Source organism: Phoenix dactylifera, chromosome 2 (genome assembly GCF_009389715.1).
Source record: "Phoenix dactylifera cultivar Barhee BC4 chromosome 2, palm_55x_up_171113_PBpolish2nd_filt_p, whole genome shotgun sequence".
Taxonomy (NCBI): domain Eukaryota; kingdom Viridiplantae; phylum Streptophyta; class Magnoliopsida; order Arecales; family Arecaceae; genus Phoenix; species Phoenix dactylifera.
Genome location: NC_052393.1, coordinates 5002477 through 5027912, shown reverse-complemented (window position 1 = coordinate 5027912; position 25436 = coordinate 5002477). Strand labels below are relative to the sequence as shown.

The 25436-nt window shown below is 36.8% G+C and overlaps 2 protein-coding genes across 9 annotated transcripts; both read left to right on the top strand.

The window, feature by feature from the left end:
* Positions 1–436: 436 nt before the first annotated feature.
* Positions 437–6275, top strand: LOC103706448 (protein NRT1/ PTR FAMILY 8.3-like). 6 transcript variants are annotated; one of them, XM_039118353.1, is made up of 6 exons: positions 437–548; positions 3429–3534; positions 3620–3683; positions 3885–4102; positions 4230–4786; positions 5231–6275. In XM_039118353.1, exons 3-6 carry the CDS (start codon positions 3647–3649, stop codon positions 6027–6029), a joined length of 1611 nt encoding a protein of 536 aa, XP_038974281.1. In that variant the 5' UTR covers positions 437–548; positions 3429–3534; positions 3620–3646; the 3' UTR covers positions 6030–6275. The 6 variants fall into 6 exon arrangements, with proteins under 6 accessions (XP_038974281.1, XP_038974275.1, XP_038974270.1 ...); XM_039118347.1 differs by lacking the exon at positions 3620–3683; XM_039118342.1 differs by having other exon boundaries at positions 3620–4102.
* Positions 6276–8705: 2430 nt separating this feature from the next.
* LOC103706460 (ADP-ribosylation factor 1-like 2) lies at positions 8706–25139 on the top strand. Of its 3 annotated transcripts, XR_005508003.1 has the most exons (8): positions 8706–8938; positions 14848–14938; positions 17006–17121; positions 17768–17827; positions 17917–17982; positions 23763–24023; positions 24116–24188; positions 24483–24678. XR_005508003.1 is itself a non-coding variant. In XM_008790563.4 (7 exons), the coding sequence occupies exons 1-6, from the start codon at positions 8882–8884 to the stop codon at positions 24675–24677; spliced, it is 585 nt and encodes a 194-aa protein (XP_008788785.1). In that variant the 5' UTR covers positions 8709–8881; the 3' UTR covers positions 24678–24686; positions 24785–25139. The 3 variants fall into 3 exon arrangements, 1 of the variants encoding a protein (XP_008788785.1); XR_005508001.1 differs by having other exon boundaries at positions 23763–24188; positions 24483–24619; XM_008790563.4 differs by lacking the exons at positions 23763–24023; positions 24116–24188 and adding an exon at positions 24785–25139 and having other exon boundaries at positions 8709–8938; positions 24483–24686.
* The last annotated feature ends 297 nt before the right edge of the window (positions 25140–25436 follow it).

The window sequence follows — 25436 nt, the reverse complement described above, 5'->3', positions numbered from 1 at the left end:
TTATACGAAGGAATGAACTCTGAGGAAGGGTTAGCCTTCCTCTGAATGCACCGTTGGATCGCATAATGGCCACTTTGATATCACTGCAGATGGATAAATAAAGAATTTTAAAATATTTTGAGATTTGTGCAGCGTGCAATCTAATCTAATGATCAACGTCATGAAAAAACATCAATCATCTTTCGCAAGAATGATGCAACCTGAACCCGACCTTATGCGGTGCCTCTTGTTATGAATCATCCAAATTTATTTGTCATCAAAGTCCAATCATGACGCTGTATGCCGATAGCCCAACGTCACCTCACCAACCTCACCAACCTTTTTTTCTCGAAGACGACTAATACCCCAAAGTACTTGATTTGATCCATAAGTTCGTCAATGCTGTGAAGGCATTATAGTCATTTTGCTCAACAGCAGCAACAACATAAATATATATGGTTGGAAGGAGGTGGTCTTGGATAAGGGAAGGGCCGACTCCACTTGGAAGAGCAATGGAGTTGGGGAGTTCTTCTATGGAGAGAGGGGAGAGAACGCCTTTGCTAAGTAAGGTAGCGACATCCTCTTTTTCCTTAAATTTCTCATCTTTATTATGTTGTTTTTGGTGAAACTTCTGGTTATTAATCTGTTTTCTCCCCTCAAAACACCCGTTTTGGTATTAGTTTACGTTGATTTCTCCTAAATTCGTGAGAGAATGGAATGTTTGGGTTCTAACATTTTGTATCGGGGAAAAACATACGTGTATTTGTAGTGGGGCCGCGTGAAATGGCTACGTGTCAGCTGGATGGTGCTTGCTATTGTTTTTCGTGGTGGTAGCTGTCCATTGCACCCCAACAACCATCAAGCCACCAAACTTCTTATGGTCATCCTAAGTGTTAACAGTTCTAGCAATCATGTTGCCAACAAGAAGCCTTGAATGAACTAGGGGGGTTGACCTTGTCAATTTTGTTTACTTTTGACTCTTTGGATTCTTACCTGCCCTTGGACTTTGTCAAGGAAGGTTATGTGCATTTTATTTCAGATTTCCTTTCTGCATTTTTTTTTGTCGTCGTCGTTGTTGACCACAGCACAAGTTAGAATTAGCTCTCAAGCAGAGCTGATCATGGACCGGGCTTATATAAATTTTAATATTTTCTATGCCTAATCTCCCCGTATCAGCCAATCCGATCTTCCTCAACATATAAGAAGAAGCAGGCAAGCTCCCACCCTATCATCAACTGGACTCTCTAGAGATACTGGGGTAGGTGAGAATTAGCCGGCCCCTACAGATCTCAAAATAAATAAATAATATAAAATAAATTAAATGATGCTTCAGCTAATATTTTTGTCACGCCCCCGCCTGCGCGGGGCACGTGAGGGCCATATGAAGGAGGAACACGGGGCTTTCCTGCCAAATATTGTCCGATTCTGGAGCTCGCACGTGGGCACACGCGCCGCTCAGACCTCTCTCCGATTTTGTTTTTATCCAAAACGCGTATGCAGAATTTGAAGACACTTGCCTCATATACCCAGGTTCTGAAATAAGTTTAGCCGATGTGAGATCTTTCATTCACCCATCCTCGGACTAGAGTCGTCCTCGGTTCTGATACCAAATGTCACGCCTCCGCCTGCGTAGGGTGCGTGAGGCACCCAGTGCCCACGTGGGGGCTATATGAGGGAGGAGCACGGAGCTTTCCTGCCAGATATTGTCCGGTTCTGGAGCCCGTACGTGTGCGCAGGCGCCGCTTAGACTCCTCTCTGATTTTGTTTTCCATCCAAAATATGCCTGTAGGATTTAGAGACACCCGCCTCATATGCTCAGACTCTGAAACGAGTTTAGCCGATGTGGAATCTTTCAATTTCTTTTTTAAAAAATCCAGACCCCTTTACTTAGGCTTTTTGCACCTTCAACTTCACAAATGTTGACCATCTAAATTGATTCTTTGTTATGTTGGTAGCGCAATTAGCCAATTTCAGAAGCCTGCTATTTTATGTAGCAAAGCATGTCGACAATTAGATATCTACATAACTCATTGCATGCGCTCTGACGCTTCTTCCGTACCTTATCATTCCAATCATTACAATTTTGCCAGCCTTCTGGCTCTGAAAGCTTTAATTTAGGCTTTTATATGAGTAGAAAAGAAGGGGAAGCTCCATTCAAGATCACTTCAAAGAGTGCGTTAAAGTAGGTTGGATCCATCTAAAAGACAAATGGTGAACACACAATACCAAGAGGCAATCTTCCATTCCCTGGTTCTCCATTTCCATCACGAAGCTACAGTGACATTAGGCTTCAGAATGAATTGAGTAGAGATTGGGAAATAGAAGAGCAAGTGGGATGGACTCTTACTCATGAGCCTTCCCAGAATCTCACACATCTACCATTACTAACTCTGAAAGCTGAACGGTTCGAGAAGGCATTTAAGTTCTTACTGATTTCCTTCCATGTAAGTGAGAGGCCAACAACAAATTTCCCGGTTCTTGGAGCCAGAAACCTTCTTGAATAGTACGAGGTGTGTATTAGTCTTCTGCATTTGGCTGTCAGATTAACTTGGAATCTCTATGCCCATTTAGTTCATGTCCTCTAAATTCTTGCCTCACAAACCCCCTTCAGACTTGGCCTTGCAGACATGCTTCCAATCAACTAACCAATATGGAATATACACTGATGCTTTGGGAACCTTTCTGGATGAGGAGAGGAGACTGAACTCAGAAGCCTGCCCATCTGGAGACCAACCAGGGTGGAGGATAAGCCAATCTAGAAACTAACTAACAATAGATCATTCTCTGTGAGCTCCCTTGAAAAATTTATACTACTGGAAATGAGACTTAAATTTCTTATTCTGTTTATGGCATTGGTGTGCTTTATATACTAAATTGATCCTCTTGACTCGGGGGACCAGATACAGTACGATACAACAACAAAATTCTATGATTATGAAAAATATACTAGGGATCAGATATAGTAAAATAAAATAGCAAAATTTTATGATTTAGTATAGATACTAAATTCAAATTTGACTTGGAGATTGCTTTGAGCTCATATATCAAGATTGTGCATGCAATATGCATTTCGGTTATGATATCCAAGACTGTGCATACTATAATGGGTGAGATTGTGCATAAACCTGACAGCTGTAATATCCCTTTATAAATTCATCAACGCTGGAGATCTGTTGAATCCCTACTTCAAGGCCCTTTGGCAAGCCGAAGCCCCTGAAAAAAAATAAAGGATGGCTCTGAGATATAACTGGGTCTTCAGTTTGTTTTGGGACTCTGTTGTTTGTAGTTATGCCCAGCCCTGCTGATTTCTTAGCCATCATTAGCCAAAACACTTATGCATAATTACAGTTCAGCATGTACCCTAGATATCACACTACAATCTTAACTAATCGTTTGCAGAGGGGTTATCAACCATGATAATTTTTGCTGATATCTGGTCTTTTTTCCAGAGCTATTCATCAAGGCATTGTGAAGATGACACATCACTGGAAGTACGTGAAGGGCCTCAGTTACAGGACAAACCTAGTGACTGGAAAGCACCAAAAATTATTCTGGGTGAGGTTTAATCTATTCCCATATCATATAGGTTGTTCAAGATAACTTTCAAAGATTTACTAATATGGCCACTGTATGGTACAAGGCATGTTCTTGCAGAATATGAGCAAAAATGCTGCAAGTGTTCAGAGTTTTAACTAGTTTTGGAGGTATCAGGAATTTTCTAGGCCTAGTTTGGTATGACATTGATACTAACGGAAAACATAAGATCAAACTGAGATTCTCATGGTTTTTTTTTTTGTTTTGTTTTTTTTTAATTTGGTTGGTTATGTACAAGCTTAATTTTTCCTGTACTAAAACAATCTTTTTTGAGTACACAGCATATGACTTAAATTTCCTTGTTCTTCTAGGATTTGAATGCTTGGAGAGTACAGCTTTCAATGGCATCGCTACAAACTTAGTTGTATATCTACGCAATGTCCTCCATGGAAGCAATGCTTCTAATGCTGCAAATGCTGCTACTTGGAGTGGAACAAGCTATTTTATACCACTGGTTGGAGCTCTTATAGCTGATACATATTGGGGGAATTACAAGACAATACTCATCTCCCTCACAATATATCTCGTGGTCTGCGAGCTTTAGAACCTTCATCATTCAATCCGAAAATACTAGTGTGATAACACGTTCTCCATTGTCATAAATTATGACAATAATTATTTTTTTCTTCTACATTGATCTTTTTAATTATTACTAGGGGATGATTACCATCACTGTCTCGGCTTTTGCTCCGTCTTTAAAGCCTCCTCCATGTGAAGGAAGCTCATGTCAGCCAGCAACTAGAGCTCAGAATCTCATGTTCTTTTCTGGGCTGTATCTCATTGCTTTTGGGAGTGGAGGAGTCAGGTCGGCATTGCTTCCTTTTGGTGCAGATCAATTCAGTGATGAGAACCCGGTCGAGAGAGAAAAGAAGCGTGCTTTCTTCAGTTGGTTTTATGTTACTATCACCTTCGGACTGCTTACTTCGGGCACTTTGATAGTCTATATACAGGAAAATGTAGATTGGGCACTTGGGTTTGGCATTGCAACATTGTGCATAGCTTTGGCCTTTGGAGGCTATTTGTTAGGAACACCAATTTATCGGCTGCGGATGCCAAGTGGGAGTCCTCTGAAGAGTGTTTTTCAGGTATTGGTTGCCTCTTGTAGGAAGATGAGCTTGGAAGTACCCACAGACTGCACTCTATTGCATGAGGTGAATGACAAGAACTCGGATAATTTGGGACAAGAGAGATTGATGCATACTGAAGAATTCAGGTACTTTTATAAAATTTAAAGTTACAGGTGCCACAACTAATATTTTTTGATTAAACTTTACGATGAAGCCAAGGAAATCCATATTCCAGGTTCCAAATCAAGAAATGTTTTTCAAATGTAGGCTTTAAATATATAAGTGAACAGTTCCTATTTCAAGGGATTGCTTATGAAATTATCTGTTTGGTAAGCTTCTGAAAATATCAAGACTCAATAGCAAGGGCTAAACTGACTTTATGCCAACTAATCATTTCGCTGAATCCAATATGTTCCCTTTCTAATTTTATATTGTTTACACAAACTACGTCTATATAAATCATTGTCATGGATAAATGAAATCCTGAGCTGCTCCCTCAGTTGATTCTTACTGTCTCTCTGAGTCTTCTTCTAAGGTAGTAGAATTTATTATATTGGTCTTCTTTAAGGAATTATATGATGTCTGCTCAGGTTTTTGGACAAAGCTGCTATTATCTTGTATTCAGACCTAAAAGATAATGATCCTCAAAGTTCATGGAAACTTTGTACAATAACTCAAGTGGAAGAATTGAAGATACTTCTGCGCCTGCTGCCAATATGGGTGACTGGCATCCTCTACTGCACTGCATATTCTCAGATGAATACCACTTTCATCCAACAAGGCAGTGCGATGAACACGAAGATCGGGTCCATTTCTATCCCTCCTGCATCCTTGTGTTCTTTTGAAGTGATATGTATCATGGCTTGGGTCCTTTTTTACAATAAAATCATAGTTCCCATAACTAGAAGCTACATTGGGAACGGAAGGGGACTTTCACAACTGCAGAGGATGGGAATTGGCCGGTTTTTGATGATCCTAGCAATGGCAACAGCAGCATTTGTGGAGGCGAGGAGATTGGAGAGGGGCAAGGCTGGTGAATATATAAGTATCGCATGGCAACTTCCCCTGTATTTTATTATAGCAGGCTCAGAGGTCTTCAGTCTCATTACCCAGCTTGAATTCTTCTATGGCCAGGCACCTGATACAATGAAGAGCATGTGCACAGCAATTGCATTGCTCACCATCTCCTTTGGCAATTACTTGAGCTCTCTTATTGTCACACTTGTTGATCTTGCCACGACAAGAGGAGGGAGTCCGGGGTGGATATCGGAGGATTTGAACAGTGGGCACCTCGATTATTACTTCTTGGCATTGACAGGCCTGTCTGCATTGAATTTTGCTGCTTATCTATCTTTCGCAAGGAATTATACACTGAAGAAAACATTTTAGATAACTGAAGTTGGATTTACAAAGCTAATTAAAAACAACAGTTGTTTCTTGTGTTATGTGGAAAATTACAATAAACTAGATGCCTTTTCACAACTGCGCCTGTTATACAAATGCAGCATGCTGTGGAAAAAACAGATCTTTTTACCAATAATAGTGGATATGATAGAATTGAATCATTGTAATTGGATTGTACATTGTAAGAGATTGATAATATTTTGAAAAATCAAATATTTATGTTAATACTCTCAATTCTACTGAAGTTAGGACTTTGGAAACTTCTATTGAGGTATAAGCTCTTCTCCACATGAAAAACTAGTTATGACATTAAATTTAATTTATATGCCTTACTAAAATAAAAACATGTTTACCTGTATTAAAATGAGACAAGAACTGAAGAAGCAAGACAAAGTAGCTATTGCTGATTTCATTTGTCCTATCAATCATCAGATGATTAGTGCAGCAATCACTCAACCTTTTTGCTTTCATGAAATATGGCAACAAGATTACATAAAGAATGTAAAAATATAACTTAATTCCTTCAAATCATAATGTTATAAATCATATGTTGCAATTTTATTTTAAAATAATTATTAGCTGGAAGTATAGAGGGATATGAAAGGCTACTTCGTTTACTTGCTGGGTCAGCAACTTCCCATCCCTGAAAGGCAGATTATTGCAGATTTCTAGTGCATAATGTCACCGAGATATTTGATATTCAAATTATGGAACTTAAAAGTTGCTTATAAATATGACTAGAGTCAACCAGAATTCATGATAGAACTGTAAGTTTAGGATAATGTGTAATTGATCATCTAGTAGACTTGTCTGAGTTTGAAAGGCCAATCAATATTCCTTCACTTGTTTCCCAGTGAATGACCACATTTCAAACATACACCTATAGAATATGATAATATTGATTATTTTTTCCAAATATAATGACATTATTGTTTGCATACATATATATAATAACTAAGAATTCATATAGATATGTTGGATTTGTTTAACTAATTTATTTGTCATTTAATTCCCTTTGGTCGATCCATTCAACATATAAGTGCTTTATTACACAGGGATTTCAGAATCTCCTTTTCTAGAATGAACATCGCAGAATTTACTATTTTCAAGAAATACCATTTGAATCATAGAATTGTCAAATTTAAAAATGTTTATGGCAAGGATTTCTCACATTAAGTTTTGAAACTTTTCTTTTAACAACACTCTAAAATTATATTAGGTTCAGATCATCTAATGCAAGTGTCTTGGATAGCAGAGGACTTCAAAATCGAAAGGTATCTTAATTTTACTCAATTCATAATCTCCAGCATCAAGCAATTTGAACTTCAAATTGAACTGTAGTACATGCACTGCTCATCTCCGCAATATTAGTTAAGAAAATTGGAATATGAATAATAAATTTGGAAACCATGTACATTAATACGATACTATCGATCACTAATGACAGTGAGGGACAGGTTTACAAAGATTTCTATTGCATTAACAACTAGTAAGTCACCATAGCATTGCATGTGTATTCTCACCTTAAAATTTACAATTATCGCCTTGCAAGACATGCTGCATGAAATTTTTTTGCAAGGAACTATTTGGCATTTGTTATTCTGGAGTTTTTTCTAGACATAGAATACTGCAAAGGATGTGTTCTTCAAGGACAGATTTCTACGAGGAACGTTCTTTAAGAGGTGGTTAGTGAAAAAAGCTACTCTTTGATGTCTTTATTTGAGCTCGGGATATGTTGTATCAGCTTTCATTTTAATTAAATATTGAATCTGTACACAGATGAGTAACTATAAAAGAATAAAAAGATCCTTATATTGATGCTTGGGAAGATGAGATTTAGGTCCGACGGTGATCAAATATTTCAGCACTTGATGGATGACCACAATTTGCAATGGCTAAAGCCAAAATATTTTCCATCATGCTGCATATATCACCTTTTGGTTCTATACTGCAATAATATAACAAATATTTTGGCATCAGTCATATTGCCATGCAAGGCACATGCCATATTGTTTACTTGAATCTGGTTTGATTAAGAAACCAATCATGAGATCAAGTCATAAGCGTGATCTTGTCGAGAAAAGCTTGTATCGAATAGTATTAAAGTTTACAATGAAGTTAGACTATTGTTCGATCTGAGTATTGTATAATAGGCATCAAAGTGACACATAATCTTCGATTGGCTCAATCTCACAATGAACCCAACCTTTTTCAAGTCCCCAACCTTGATTGCCAAATATGAAACACACACACACACACACACACACACACACACACTTCATCCATTCACACGCACACACACACTTCATCCATTCAATTCATGAGTTGGCTAAATTGATACTTATCCAAAGGAAGTTGTAGTGAAGAGACTGCTAAAAGAGTGAATAGTAGTCCTGAAGCTAGTGGACACGGGGATGAACGAGTCCTGTTCGAGACTGAATAAAATCTTATTGAACCCAAAAATGATTCCAATTAATTCACCTCGGTCTCAATCTTCGGGTCAAAATATGCGCGCACTAAATAGGCAAGAGGTTCAAGGAAGACCTTTCCTGACCGTCCATTTGGCATCTTAATAAACGAACGGTCGAGATTTGTTTATACAAAAACCGCTGTATGTACGGTACCCACACAGCATTAGCGACTGGCCGTTAAAGAGTTACAGCCTACAGGCTTCTCAGGGAAGCGCGGCTCTCCTTCTCTTCCACCTAAAAACGAAGCCTTTCGGTGTCTCTCGGTCTTCGATTTTTTCCCAAGAAAATCTTGAAGGGTTTGGATAATTTGAGCTATAGATCGAGGAGTGGGAGAAGAGAAGAGGAGACGTAGAGGAGGGATCGGCCATGGGACAGGCGTTTCGGAAGCTCTTCGACACCTTCTTCGGCAACAAAGAAATGAGGGTGCGCCTTTCTTGTTTCAATTCTTTTCTTCTATGATCGACCCTTTCCATGGTTGATTGAACCATTGGGGGATTTTCTTTAAAATCTTTCCATTGCACCCTCTGTATTTGTTCTTTTTGGATATTCTTTTTGATTTCGTTGTGTAATCGGGTCAGTGGCTTGGGGTTCGGCGATTTGGAACGCGAACTAGGATTTAGGTCTGGATTCGAGCCTGTTGTTCCGGGATCATGGGAGGTACAAAGTATCGTGAGAATTTTGAGGTGGCGTATGGGTTTTCTTTTGTACAGGGGATCGATCGCGGGTTTCTTGTTTGGAGTTTGAAAGGTTTTTACGGAAAATTACTGTTTTATTACGCAACTGGAAACAATTTTCTTGTTACATAAACATTTTTCTTTGGGCATGAATATTTCGATCCGGCTGCAAGATGTGCATTTCTAGTGTTCCATGGTGGTTCTTGGCATGGTAGCGACTGTCACTAGTTTCCAACTAATTGCTTTTAACTTTTTTCTCTTCTTGCTTTTGATAAAATTCCTTGATCTTCTTCAGTCGATTGCTTCTATATTCAGAACCGTCATCTTAAGTAACAAACACTGTCCATCATATTTGGTTTCATTGTAAATCCTATTTGTCCCCCATCAGTAATGGTTTATGAATAAATCTTTATCACTCAAAGAAAAAGATTTGAAACATGTAGATTGATGTGCAATCATTATTTTTATTAAGCTGGCCTTCTTGGACTGTTAGTAAAATGTTATAAAGCTTCTTATGTAGTCCGTTTTGACGATTTCATTGTTTCTAGTTTATTAATTTATCTTGTTAAGATGATAGGAAATAATGTAAAATACTTAGAAAGTGAGGCTGAGACAAAACTATAGCATCAGAACTTATTATGAGGTTTGAGCTGGGGAATTGAGTTGATTGCCTCAACTATTTGCTGACCAGACAGAGTCAAAGATGGGCTTCGATGGGCTTTTCAAATATAAGTCTCACCATTTGAGCTTTCCTGTGACCCTCCAAGCTTGCTTTTGAAGTAATTGTTTCCCATATCTGGAGACTAGGCATTATTTACTCAAAAAACTTTCTGTAATTATTTTTAATGGATTAGCGAGATGTTATGCCCTGCTAGTTGGTTTTAAAATTTTTAAGGATATATGTGTAAATTTAACTAAGGACATGTATAGTGATGCCATTTTAGTAGATAAAAATATAGAACTTCATGGCGTAATAGGATGAGAATGAGAAAGCTCTTTTATGTGAGAGTTGGATGGCAATAGAAGAGAGAATTTTGAAGATCCATACATTGGGGAGAAACCAAAAGTTGAGCATATGAATGTCTAAAGATGAATTATGAAGATCTTAAATTAGGTCTGGGTGGTTTCCAAAGAAACAGTTGTCCAAAGTTTTGTTGGGAGGATCAACTTGGATTTGTTTTTTGTAGATTAATGTTTTGGAGGGTGTGCTTGATCATAAATAGTCAAGGTTTAAGCTTTTCTGGTTTAATACAGATGTGATTAATGAATAAATAAAATGCAAGTTATTACCATATGGAGATGATGGTTGACAAAGATATTGCCTTGGCATTTAAAGAGAACTTTAACATTTTCTTTGGTTCTTATTGTGGTTGATGAATCAAATGATTTTGGAGCAAGGTTGCTTATGACAATAAGATAGTCCTAGATTTTCAATTAGTAGCTCTTTTGTGTTTGAAAAAGATCTAGATCTTGATACTATAGACGTCACTTCTAAAAAGAAAAACTACAGGTGATGGGAGTGCTCCATATAGAAGCACTAAAATTCATCTGATCTCACAAGGTGGCGTTTAGCTTATGGATATGCTTTGCTATCTAGATTAGTTCTTTTGGACCAGAATGAAACACATTTTTTTACAGGGTATTGCACTATTTTTTCAACCAACTTAAATCACATTCCTATATGTTAAAAGGTAAAGGTGGTGCCTAAAACTCTCGAATTTGGTACTCTGTCGGAGCACTTAGGTAATGTAGGAACCATGATGGAGTGGTAGGTAATCAGGCAAGAAATGAGACTCACAAACATCTTGATGAAAAAATCTTGAATTTCTAAAGCACAACTGCATAATTTGGGGGTCTTGCTTAGTGATGATGATCATTACAATTTTGTGGATTGTATGTCATAGTTGTAATATATATATACACACATGTATGTATATGTACGCATATACATGTATGTATACGTACGCATATACATGTACATGTATGTATATGTAAGAGGAAGCAATTAGGATTTCAAAGGAGATGCTCTGAGATTTTGAGTTGCTCTAGGTGTTGTGTTGTCGGGGACATGTTCGACACAACACATCATGGAGGCTCTTTTTTAGTCAACTTGGGTTGAGCCTAATGCTTGGTGGGGTTTTAGAGTAACACCTATAGTGTGTAGATTTGAGGTCTAGAATAAGCATGAATTGGTGTTCTTTTGTAAGGTTTTATTTGGCACAATTTTATCCAATCTGTTCATCGAAGATGGGAAATGTTTTAAATCTGTTAATTGACCCAGATATTGAATAGATACTTTTTTCTTTATTGGATTTATGTCTGAGTTTCATTGAAGCTGACATGGAAAGATTGTTACTAAAGGAACAACAAAGTTTTCATTTGAGATGTGAAACATCATATGTTTCATGCCCGGCACGATGTGCTTTGTAGATTGGAATAATATACTTTTCAACAGCAACCTACTTACTACTGATGATTACTTGATTCTTGACCCAAACTAATTCTTTTATATTTGAAGGTTATTTGGTTCTTGATTTGAACTTTAAGTTTACTGATTCTATTGGTGCAGCAGAGGTTAAATGTGACAGATGCTTTGGCATATCAGTATACCTGCATCTCTAATTTCTGGTCTAGCATTGTCATTGTGCTATACATTCTTTTTGGTAATAGATTCTTCTATATCTCCCAAGCTACTCATCTGAATTTTTCCTCTTGATTTTGTTGCAAGTTTATAAAGATGTAAATTTATACTCTTTTATAAAAAAAAAAAATGTTACAGAAGATACACGAATTAGTACTCAATCCTGTCTAATTATATCAGACATCATTTTTATAATCTAAATGTTTGTTAGATAACTTTTCTTTTATCTTACATTTCATTTTTCTTTCCTTGCTTGTACACAAGGTTTTAAAAACCATGGCATGGCCTATAATGGTCATAGGCCAATTGATGCCGGACAGCAGGGAAAGAAAGAAAGAGAGAAGAAAGAGAGAGGACAAATAGGGAAGAAGGAGAGAGGAGGGAGGAGGAAGAAGAATTAGGCTTCGCACCTAGCCCCGCTCAGGTTTCACACGCTAGAGCCAAAGAAAGAAATTCAAAATCAATTTTCATTCATAGCATACCCTAAATAATGTACAGTCCAACATATTTATAAGACCCAAAAAATGCAAAAGACCTCTAAAAGAAACTAGTCTCACAAATGACCCTCAAAAAAATAAAATACCAAAATAAACCCTAAAGGTTGTCCAATAACAATATACCCTAATAAGTCCAAATAAAATAAAATCACTCCAAAACTGGCTGAACCATCCCCCTGCGGCGGTTGTAGACCCGAGTGATCGGCGGTCTGGCACTGGTGTCCGCACCACCAATACAACATGTATTGCAGTATGGGTCCATACGACCTAATGGTTTGGCCTGCACAAGAGAGTACTTGTATCCATATGGGTCAATATGGGGTTGACTTAGACTGGTAGGGATGCTATGTACCAGTGACATACCATGTATTTTAAATCTTTTCTTGTCTTCTCCATTCATTCCTTGTTATTGTAGCTTGGAATTTGCTCAATCACAAATTCTAATCATAGGTCATTTGTACTATGGTTCTGTCGTAATGTATCAAATAAATGTTAGGGAAAAATACCTTTTGCTTACCTCCCCTCTTATTTAAAAATTTCCATTTATATCCCTTAAATTCATTAAGTGATCCAATGTGGTCCCGAGACTTGCTTGCCACCTAATGCTTTAAGATGCTAACTAAATGACAAAGCTATCATTGCTGTTATTTCAAATTTCTGATCAGAACAGGCTCTGGCGTTGTTACCCAACTCTGAGGCTCTTGCCTCCCTGCTCAAAGGAAGTCCTTTCTTTGTATGGCATCGACGCATCAAGGTTGTCGACGATATTGCAAGTGATGTCCCAGCCACACCATCTGACTCCTAGATGCAGATCTTGGGGAAGTTCTTCTTAGCAGCGGCTATGCTCACCCTCCATGGTGTTGCATCCATTGATAACTCTTCCTCAATGCTGGGAATAGCATCGGTGGCAGCAATAGAAACAGAAAAGTGAGAAGATATAGTTAATGCCACTTCAAACAGAGAAAAATAAAAAAATAAAACAAAATGGCCCTCTCCATCTTTTTATCCCTTATTTTGTTATTTTTCTTCTCCATTTGTCTTTTATCGGGTAGATTTATCACTATTCCTCTTTGGCCTCCAATGACAATTTTGCCATGAAGTCCGTGCACAAATCTTTGTTCTCTAATCACCTCGATTGCGAGCTACCCTTTGGGAGCCAAGATCCACCAGTTGACCACCGCTGGCAACCCCCACGCCACCTATGTGAATGCCAACTTCCTCCAACTTGCTGGATGACTTCCCCCCACTTGCCCCTCACCTCTTGTTTGGTACTCAGAAGAAGCTCCACTCTTTATCTCCCCAAAAAGAAGCAGAGAGAGAGAGAGAGAGATGAGAAGAAGGCAATGGATAAATGGAGGTGATTTGAAGGCCATTTGATGGAGAGTGATCAAAAAAAATTCTAGTGCTTGTGTGAATAGTTCAAAGTAATTTCTTGAAGTTAGGACTCGATTTTTTAGGCTTTGGTCTTGGTGGGTTTGGGGTTTTGGGGGTGATAGGGAGACAGATTGGGGTTTTGATGATTGGACTGGTGGTGGATGAGAGATCTGAGGGTTGAGGGAGGTTTTTGATGGTATTGTTCGAGTTGTCAACGGTGAAGGGGAATAACGGGAGGCAGGAGAGCTTCACGTCAGGGTGCAGCTAGTCAAACGAGGGGTGATAGAGGTGGGCCAGCATGCGGGAAAGGTGGGATCCGGCTGAATCTCCGACGATTGCCGGAGGAAGCTGGGGATTGTCAGACTTGATCTCTTCATCCTCATCTCTGACCTTGCTGCACTCCTCGAGCCTGAGGCTGTTGCTATGCAAGCCCTCATTTCTCCAAATACCTATTCAAGACCATCTTCACTCGCTACCTTGCATCCTAGAAATAGAAAGAAAGTGTTGCCAAGTGAAAGGCAATTTAGTCCTAAAGTTGTCATGTGACTTTTACATGACGTAATCCACTGAGATCATGTAAAAGAGATTGACAGTGGGACCACATTGGATCACTTAATGAACTTAAGGGATCTAACTGAAATTTTTTGTAAACAAAAGAGGAGTTAAGTGAAACTTGGGGAAACTTGAGGGGTCAAAAGGTATTTTCCTAAGCAAGGAGTTACTTTGCAACTCCTATTTTTCATTAGCAAGGAGTTATGTATTTTGAATTTCAGAATATGTAGTTATTAAGTATGTCTCATTGAATTTTGATTTGAAAAATTTACTTTTTCATACCATGTATTGCATATATACTTTGTGTGTACTGATCACATTTTTGGACCTTATCACATGAAATACTGAAATAAGTAGTGATGCTTAATTTTTGCTTCAAGTTATATTTATTGCATACGTATCACTTATCATTATCTGACGTTGCCTTAATCCTAACATTCTAGGTCCTTTTTGACTGTGTTTTCTTGCTTTTGTAGATAAGGTTTAAAGTCAAGTCTCTTTTCTTGCCATCAGTTTTGTTATTTAATATGTAATAAACTGAACTTCATATTTTTTCAATTTTTTTTCTTATTTTTATGAAATGATATGCCTTAGGTTGTGATGCTTGGACTAGATGCAGCGGGTAAAACTACTATCTTGTACAAGTTGCACATTGGAGAAGTTTTATCAACAGTTCCAACAATTGGTATGCATGGATGATAACATGAGCACTCTATTTAATGTCTAGTTCAGTGATCGTAAAATAAGCTATTTAAAATTTGTTGCTAGGATGTTATTTTTGGGCATTTATGACATTTTCTTCTAAGAACTTAATTAGAAATGAATGTTTAGACTTCTTAGTAGTAGAACTTATATTGATAGGTTCAAACTAATTTATAATTTAATGTATTAGTAGGAAGAAGGAAAACCTAGAATTTGCGATAATTTTCTCAGGTTTTAATTTTATAAAATCTAAAGCCTTTTCATGGCCTTATCGCTGGTCATTTATGATCCTTTGATTTCCTATTTGGATAGGAACATAATATGAAACCGAGATTCCTTTTCTTTTTTTAGTGATATCATTGCAGTATGTGACCCATCACTTAATATTAAGTAACACGACCAAAATAAATCCCTAAAGTCGCTGGGCTCCTTGCCTTTATAAAGTCGGCTGGATGATATTATAGCATACAAGGTTTCTTTGTAGCCTAATTATTAGTTGGTCTAATCAAGTGTCCTAGTAGAGATATAGTATCCCTTCTCTTTTTCTTTTTTTCCCCAAAAGGCACCATTACAGGGATGTACAGCCTATCAATTAAAATTAAGAGATAAAAAGCTAAATGGATAAAAGTCAGCTGCACAATTATTGCGGTCAGTCATCTTTTTTTAATCTTTTCTCCTGTAACTTGACTGTTTTCATCTTTGCACAAGCTGAATATTAACTTCCTGGAAATTATTGGTTCTTCTTAAGAGGTTGGTAGTTCACTAAGAATGTTCCTCACATAAGTGTTGGTTAGTTTGCATGAGCTTTTGGTCCAGTCTACCTCTTTCAGAAACATTTGTAGAGAGTTAATGCAACTGTTATTTTTCCAATGTGAGGCAGAAACTATTAAGCACCTCTCTTACAACATTAAAGGTTTCTGAAACGCATGAAAAAGAGCCAATTAATATCACATGTAAAAGGGTAGGCAAGAGCCTCTTTCCACAGCTTTATTGCTGGCTCATATATGTACTATCTCATTTTGCAGGATAACCCCCAAATAACCAATAGAAGGAATGGTGCACCTAAACTGGTATTCCAACAGAATAAATGGTTAATTTTATTCTGGAAGTGTATATGCAGATTGCTTTAGTATCAATGTTAGTTTCTATTTCATGTGTATAAAGTAAAGAGCTTTTTTCCCCCCTTCTTCTTCTCATTATCAGTTGACCTTCTCTCAGCTTTTCTATATGTTACTTGTCAAAACAAATCTTCTGCTGCAAGTAATTTTTTTTTGTGGTAAACCCATAAATTGCTAGTTTACATTGATTTGTTTATGGGATAATAAGTTAATCATAAGTAATTCCTGTTCGCCACCTCTAAACTTGAATACTTTATGCAAAAAATTTAGAGGATGCCTAAAGAACATTTTGTTTTTAAAGACTCTTGGTTTATGCTATAATTGAAGCGAATTGGCAGTGTTCTTTTAAAATGTTGTAGAAACATGGACTTATGATATTATGCTTATGGTAGAAATTCTTAAAGCATAAGAAATTTCTTTCCCTTCCAGTCTCCCACCTTATAGTCACTTTGTTTTTTTTACTTTGTTGGGAAGTAAGCATCTCCACAGTTGCTTTCTATTAAAAATTATTAAATCTCCGAATCACTGCAGACTGATTTATTTTTTTAAGAATTGTGCAGCATTAGTTACAGCTTTTTCATGTATGGGCCAGAAAAGAAACTTTGAGATATGCAACTATTAGCTTCTGATAATGTAATATATGGGTGTTTATGACCAATGCATGCCTAATTATCTCTCATACCTCCCTTTATAACTTCTGCAGTCAAGATGATAGGAACCTTTAGTATGTAATATATGAAAGTAAGCCTTTCATCTATCTATTCTTTGATTGTTATGCAGCAATAAAGTCATATGGTTCTTAATGAGCCATTAAACTTAGTTCATTATTTTTATATTGTGCTAAAAAGTTTCTATTATGACTGCTTTTGCACTGCAGTTCATAGACTTCAAAGTGAACTTGTGGTTTATTACTTTGTCTTCTTGTTATGTAGGCTTCAATGTAGAGAAAGTTCAGTATAAAAATGTGATTTTTACTGTGTGGGATGTTGGTGGGCAAGAGAAACTAAGGCCATTGTGGAGGCATTACTTTAACAACACTGATGGTCTGGTAAATAATCACCAGTTTTATCTCACAGATAAATTATAGTTACATTCCTTCTCTAGTACTATTGAATATTTCAATTAGCACTCAAAATTCTGTAAATCTTCCTTCTTGAAAGAATTTTGTATCTGCAATCGGAATTCCTTTTGCAGAAGCCTTATGAAAATGTTGGTAAACTAAGTTACATTCTCAAAAATTGTCATTTGCATCATGGAAAATCCAGTCCTATGTGAGAGTAACAACACAGCTCAGTGACCAGTTACCTTACAAAATGTGTTTCATAAAGTGCGTCAGTGTTACCGAAGCTGGAATATATTTTAATCCTGTTTGGGCATCCTTGTTTGTCTCCTACAGAGGTGGGAGTTGCTGAATAGAGAAGGCTATTTGGGAGAGAGGTGGAGGGATCAGGGGAGATTATTGATCTCCCAAATTTCATGCTATCGAAACACCAAAATCCATCTAAACTGTGATACCTGGATCTCAAGATCTCCTGATTGTAGGATGATAGCCTCCTACTCCTCCTGATTCAGCCTCCTTTCTTCAGCCTTTCCCAACTTGTGGGGGGATATTACACGGATATGGTGGTTGTGCAATTAAGCAGGTCCCTCTATTGGCAAATAATGAAATTTTCCGTTCACTTTCTTCCTTGCAGATTTATGTAGTTGATTCCTTGGACAGAGAAAGAATTGGGAAAGCCAGAGCAGAGTTTCAGGTTTTATTCTTATTTTAAGACCCTATTGCTGCATAAAAGATTTCTTTTTGCTGCTTTTATGCAGGTTACAACTTTATATTTTCTATCAGGCCATCATCAACGATCCCTTCATGCTTAACAGTGTCATATTGGTATTTGCAAACAAACAGGACATGGTAAGTCAAACTGGAAACTCACAAATCACAAGAGCTTGCTGCTTATATGTAATAAATTTCCATGCATTTCGTGAAGAAACCCAGCATGCCATCTAAATATCTAACATATCATGCTAGTTTTATACCCTTTCAAGGGCTTAGCTCTTTCTTTCTTTTCTTTGGAAGAGTGGACATGCATGCTGCACATGTTTCCTTCTTAATTCATTAGCAATGAGGGACTGAATAGAACTTGCTCAAATTTTATTGCTCAGTTGAGGCATGGCCACAATTTTACTTCAAGTTATCATGAAGTGAGAAGATGCTAAAAAAGCTAGACCAAATTATTTTGAATCAAGATGGTGGGTTGTGCCCCAAAAGGTTTTAGAGAAGGGCTTTCTTGAAGTGGTCAATTTACAAGTAGATATGTTGATGTGTTTAGAGTTTAGATAAATGTGCAATATGTTGCTTTGTCCTACAAATCTTTTACCGAAGACTAAGTTTGCTCTTCGTGCCCATATCTGCAATCTTTCCTACTGTAGCTAAAGGCATTGGTATTTGGTAAATCTAAGGTCCTTTTCCCCCACTACTCTGCATTTGTTATCGTTGTGACCGTATTGTCTTAATTGGTTATGTTTTACTGCTGTTGGTAGAACAAGTAAGTTTTGACTCATTAAATTCTTTGACTTCATAACATTGACTAATTTTCTCAAACTTTCCTGTACAACCACCTTAATGATGTGTCCGCTGCTATGCTTATTGTACACGTTTGTTCCATGTTTCCTGAAGCTCTGACGGTCTGACCTATATGCATTTTATATGTGGAATGACCTGTATTAGTTTGTACATTCCTTGAGTAACTAAATCTTGCCATCATGCATGCTATTGTGCAATATTCTGTATGGACATCTCCGCTTTTTATCTCACTCTATTTTCTATGTGTAGTTTGGCTTCATTTATATTTGTGTTCACAGTTGGCTTGCAATCATTATGTGTTCTTTTTTTTCGATCTACTTGATTTTAGGCCCTTATCTAAACTTTATTTGATTAATGTAATTCTAATTCGGTCAATCAGCAGCACATCATTTGCAACATCATTGTTTAGTTTGTTCCTTACTAGTACAAAGAGAGAAGGGTTAAGGTTGATAAAAGGGTGGATTTACCACAATTCAAGATCCTTGTATTTAATCTTTTTTCTTTTTAAGAAAGAAAAACCTTCACTGCTACCTCATGCATATTTTTAATTTCTCGTCTTTTTAACTTCTTGTCTCTAAGTATGCCTATCAAAAATTCTACTAAATTACCTGGTGGTGCTTAGGTTCTATGGCTTTTCCGAAGTTGCTATCTGTTTCCTAAATGACGTTTAAGCCTCACTCTTTCACATATGATTTGTAATTCTAGATTTGGAGAAAAGATTTTAAGGTAAACTTTTGCACATTGTTTTAGGCTTTGTTTGGGGGAGCTGTGGGCAGTAGAGCTGTTGGAAGTAGAGCTGTCGGAAGTAGAGCTGTTATAAAAAGCTGTTTGCTGTTTGGTAACTACATTTGTAAAGTGCTGTGGCACTGTAACATATGTTTGGTAAACAACTGAGAAAGTACTTTTGTATGACAAAATTACCATAAAGGACATTGCATAATATTATACAACAGAACATAATAAAACATAACATATATTAATACGTAAATATACGATATAGTATAATATTATTGTAATATAAAATAATATTATTATAATATAGCATAATAGTAATACAATTATTAGAGTAAATTAATATTGGATAATATAACATAATATTAAATTATTTAACATAACATATTAATGTATTATGATATAACGTATTATGATATTATATTTATAGTATAATACAATAATAAAGGTATAAAATATTATAATTATTAGTATAAATTAATTTTTCATAATATAACATAATATTAAATTATTTAAAATAACATATTAATATATTATGATGTAATATAATATAATATTATATTTATAGTATAATACAATAATAAAGGTATAAAATATTTTAATTATTAGTGTAAATTAATTTTTCATCCTCTGAATGACCATTTATCTCTCTAACAATTTTTCTTGCAGAAGGGAGTCAGACGGCTAAGGTTTTTGGCTCCAGTAGATTTTTAGGTTTATAAAGGGACAAACTATGTAATTATTATATTTTAATATGAGCATTTTTGTCAAAAATACAGTTTTCGACAAAGCTGAAAACAGCATTTTCGGAAAGCTCCAAATTGGAGCTTCCCCCCAAAAGCTGTTTTCAGCTTCCCGCAAAAGCTGAAGTAGCTTTTCGGAAATTTTACCAAACACTATTTTTTATCTAAAAGTACTTTTGGAGGGCCGGAAAGTGCTTTTTGGCCCCTCCAAAAGCTCCCCCAAACAGGGCCTTAGTCAGTTCTGTTCCGTGAAAATGTGGAATCTCTGATGTGGAAGGCCCAAATTCATGACACCCCAGCATGAAGTTTTGGCCCTCAAAGTACAACTTTCCGATCTTGGTAAAGAAAACATCAAAAGAATAATCCCTAAAATGTTTTGGTTGTAGTGATAAATTTTCCTTTAGATGAAATAGTGGTAAAGAAATCTTTACTCACTGATGAATTCTTAGCCTCAGAAGCTGCAACTTTTCAATTTTCATGAGGAAAACTTCAACGTGTCCCTAAATTTTTGTCACAGATCAAAAATCTGCCTTTTGATGAAGTTATCACAAATAAACCTTGGTTCGATGAGTGGCCTGCATCAATACTTTTGACTAACTAACTTTTTAGTCAAGGAGTATTCATGTCTAGTTTCCATCTGTCTTCTCATGCTTTCTTCCTTTTTGACTACTGATGCAGAATTATTTTTTTCAATATATATTTTTATAAAATTGTAAAATTTTTTCAATATAGATTAATTATTTTATTTTTACAAAATTGTAATATTTCAGTATAAATTAATTATTAAAATAGTAGAAAGATAATTTTGAAGGAAACATTTATTGGGATGCCCCACTATCTTGAGTGACAGGGCTGGGTGGGATGCGGCACGTTCCATTCCATGGAAAAATTGGGACGGCTTTTCCTTACGGGATTTGAATCATTGATTGACATGTATCGGTAAGTTACTAGTACAAGGTATGGTTTCGGGGTCCGGTACCGAGACATAAAACATGGCATCAGAACATCACTACTCCAAACTGCTTTAATTTAACATTGATGTAGGTGACTAGCCAGCAGGCCTTCATTGAAACCCTCTGTCCACGTTTCTTGATATGATTTTACAAGAAGGAGCTTGTTGAGGTGTGGGTAGCAGCAGTTCCAGAGTTTGGCAGGAGGTATGGTTTCATGATGAACGTGTCAAAAATTTTGGGCAATATTGCTTAATAGATAGGTAAAAGAGATTGCCCAAGGACTTTTTATTCTTTAAATAGTAGATTCATAATATCTAGATTCAGAAATGGTCCATTTGAAAAATGAAGCATAATGTGCGAATTAATAACAAATTTTAATTGACATAAATTGTGATAGTAACCTATGGTCTAAGCTAAAAAATGTCTACCACCCAAAAAAGGGCTATAAAAATGCTCAAAAGAGTTTAGTTAGGTGCAATACAATTTCTGGAGCTGGGGTGGCAGTTAAGGTGAAGGTTCTGGCCCAATGTTTAATCCCCTTTAAATATTGAATGTCAGCATCATCAGATCTGACAATTTGTTTGAATTCTCTGAAGTTTCATTTGGGTCCGTTGAAAGATCTCTCTTTCAATGCTTCACCACATTTGGCCATTTTGTTGAATCGTTGTCCATGCTCGTGTAGTTTTGCATATTGCATCTTCTTCACCATGTTGTGTATTGCAGAACTTCACTGTCCAAATTTAGCATCTTCTCTTTTAGTATCATTCTTTTATTATCTGAGTTTTAAAATTTGGCTTGAAATACTATGTATACTTTCAAAACATAGAGAAATCAGAAGATTGAACTCATTCAAGCTTTTACCGTACCTTGTAGCATAATCATGTTTGCATTAGTCTGGGAAACTTTTAGTGTCCTAATCCTTAACCCCAAGAGCGCTTACAAATATATCCCTAATTGTAAAGCATGCTTCTTTTTTAAATTGGGGTTTCCTGTCATTCTTTTGTATGGTCTCATTGATCTTAATGCTGTATGATATTTTTGTGCATTTTTTTAGCTCTTCTAGAATGGAATAATAGATCGATCCCTCGAAATTGTTTTCTCTAGGGCCATAGAAAAGGTAGAAAAGACAGGTATTTTGTGGATTGGAGAATTCTCGTAAGAGTGACACAGAAGAAGGCTGTACGGGTGTTGAATAGTTTGACAAAAAGGGACCCTCCTTTGCTGGGGAACTGGCCTGTTGATTTAAAGAACAAGGGCATAAGGGATTATGGATAATCATTGTTGCCATCATGCAGGAATTTATCTGGAGCAATTTATATGGCACTTGATCACTTGAGGTAGCTGGTATTCATGTTTGGTTAGTCACCAAGGTTTTGAGACTATTCTATTGCAATCATTGTGAGACTGTTGGGGCCCTTAAACTTAGATTAATTTTTTGCTTTGACCACACAAATTGTCCAAGGTTGCATGATGAAGCTGATGGTTTTCTGGTTAAGAAGAAAGAAGCAAAAAGAATTTGCATCATGCAACTAGGGAATTCGGCAATTCTCATTTATATTCAATTATTCAAAATAAAATTAGATAAGTCTTTGATCTCTTTTTTCCAAACTTTGCTTTTAGTTGTTTATATGTGTGTACGCATGCATGTTAGTTTGTTGTTTTAAGAAATATCAATTTTTGGAGGTTATTAGAAAGCAACCAGATCCAGGTTACAGAATAATTGAAACTCTTTATATTGCAAGTTTAGGCCAATATATAACTAATGAAATTTTATGTAGTTTGCCATCTATCATTTTTTTTTTACTGTAAAGGATAGATAATCCTAGGAATCGTCTTAAGAGTTGACTTGAGGTGGGGGCTTGACCTTGTATTAACACAAAACTTGATTTTTCAAAACAATCCTTGATCCATAGTTTAGAAAATTTACTATCTGGGTCTCTGAAAATGAATAAGACAATATAGAATCTTTTAAATTGCTAATCTTCTCTTTCTTCTGCTTCCGCTGAAACAACTTTCTCCTTTTCAATGCATTATGGATGAACTCTGACACTAGTTTCTTTCAATTAGATCCCCTTACCAGTTAATGCATCTGGTTGTCTCTAATTCTCCTCCACCTCCTCAGAAAATGCTACTGATTCCATGAAGGCTTGTATAAGCCTTATGGTCTCCTCCTCTTTAACCTTCTTTTCCTCTCAAGACTTGACCCTTCATCTCTGCACTGCCTTCTCCAGGACTTCTCATTGCCGAGGTACCCTTACTCTCGCATGGCTTGTTCCTTGGCCTCTCAAAGCCATCTTTCTCACAACCTACCTTCTTCCGCATGTGCAACCTTGGGAGAGTGAGGTTCATAGTGTCGGTCCCCATTTAGAAGGAACATCCATGCGACAAGACATTATATGCAGGATTCTATTTCCCTAAGTTACTTGTGGCTAATATTATTTAGTAGTTAACATTCCTGTCATATCATAATTAGTTCATCTAAAAGATGTTTGCTTTTCACATTTTTAAACAGAATGTAGATGATTTTGTTGATTCTATCTAAATTTACGCGTTGAGCTAAACTTATCATTTTTCCCTCTCCCTTGAAACAGATGAAAACAAAGTGACAGTAACTTGTAAGTTTAGTCCTCCCTTGGAAGTATGCTTCATTTGGTAGGCTAACAAATCGAAATTTTATCAGGTGAATAGTTCTCATGTATGTGGCGGTCACATGTCGGTGAGATTTCAAGGAGATGTCCATGTTAATTATTAAACATGTTACAACCTGAATTTAGCTCAGTGGACGTAGTCCTTTTCTCCCAAGCTGGGGGTCTGGGGTTAGAGTCTTGAGTAGGTTCTTCCCTCGGGAGTTTGACCGAGTAATTTACTCTGGGATTTCTGCAGTGCAGATCCTGGTTTCATTTCTCAACTCAGCCCAGATACTCTCTTCTACAACGAGCAGGTGGGATTTCTCTCCCGATCTAAATGTTTTTTTAAAAGAAACTTGGACAGGCATTCCATAGGATTTGCTTGGACATAATTTCCATTCAGCAGACTCATGCCGTTCAGCATGCGCCTTTTCGGATTGATTGCCGACCAGTGATATTCGGGTTCTCTCTTGTTTATGGTATGATTACTTCATTGGCCAAGAATTTATAACGAGTCATGGGCTGTGACCTCACTTAGGTTTTATGATTTGTTGAAGACACCTGCATTTTTTTTATTAGAGAGGGTACTTCATGGACTTGAATATTAAGTCTTGTACAGGCATTGCTTTGCACCCATCTTTGAATAATTTTTCTTGCATTGACCCAAGCAAGTTGAAAAATTCACTGATCTATGGGCATCCATCTCTTAGAAAGGAATTAAAAGGGTGTATACTCGTGTCACTAAAATGTGGTGTAAACATGCTTTCATGCAGAAAGGTGCAATGACCCCCATGGAAGTGTGTGAGGGGCTTGGTCTATATGATCTGAGGAACCGGATATGGCATATCCAAGGCACTTGTGCTCTTAGAGGTGATGGCCTCTACGAGGGTTTGGATTGGCTCGCCAATACTCTGAAGGAACTTCAAGCTTCAGGACGTGCCACCTCAGTCGGCACCTCATCATTCTGACCCCAGAAGGTTTGTGCCTCAAAAGGCCTGAGATTTTTTTTTTCTCTCATTTTCTGAGACGTGCTCGTATCTTTTTCTTTCATTGATAATATTCGTTTCATTTTTAGGTTTTCCGTTATTGGGACACATGCACGGATTGCTGGAGTTTATTCAGTTAGATCGATCTGACTGCTCCCCGTGGTTCTGACAGCTGCTAATTTTCGGTAATCTCCTGCTCCAGCTTAAGACATTTGCTTCGGGGTAGCCGTACTCCATGTAAATACTGTTGTGTGGGATACATGGCATGGGATTCTTTCACCGCCCGTTTGTTGAGTGGTATAGATGTTAAATATATATATATATATATATATATATATATACTGTGGACGGAAGAAGCCTGGATTCATGTATCGTGGTGTGTGGACGGTGTTCCGTATTTTTTTTAGGGCCTTCTCAGTCATCAGTAAAGAGAGCACTTGATAACATGGTACATGTTGCACTTTCAGCTATTCCCTTTAAATTTTTTTTTAAAAAAAAGTTGAATAATAATTTTTGAAAAATCAGGAACACAAACTCACCTACTAAGTAACTTTTATCAGTTGACTGCCAAATATAAACTTTTATTATCGGTTTTTGTAATTTTGAAAATTAAAATTAAAATAGTCATACGAAGCAAGTCTTTAGGTTGTTTCCCTATGCAGTCTTTAAAACGAGACGGAGAGCGAGATGAGAGATCGAGCGGAGTAGTTGATAAAAGGACGGTTCGGGAGTTCGTGTTAT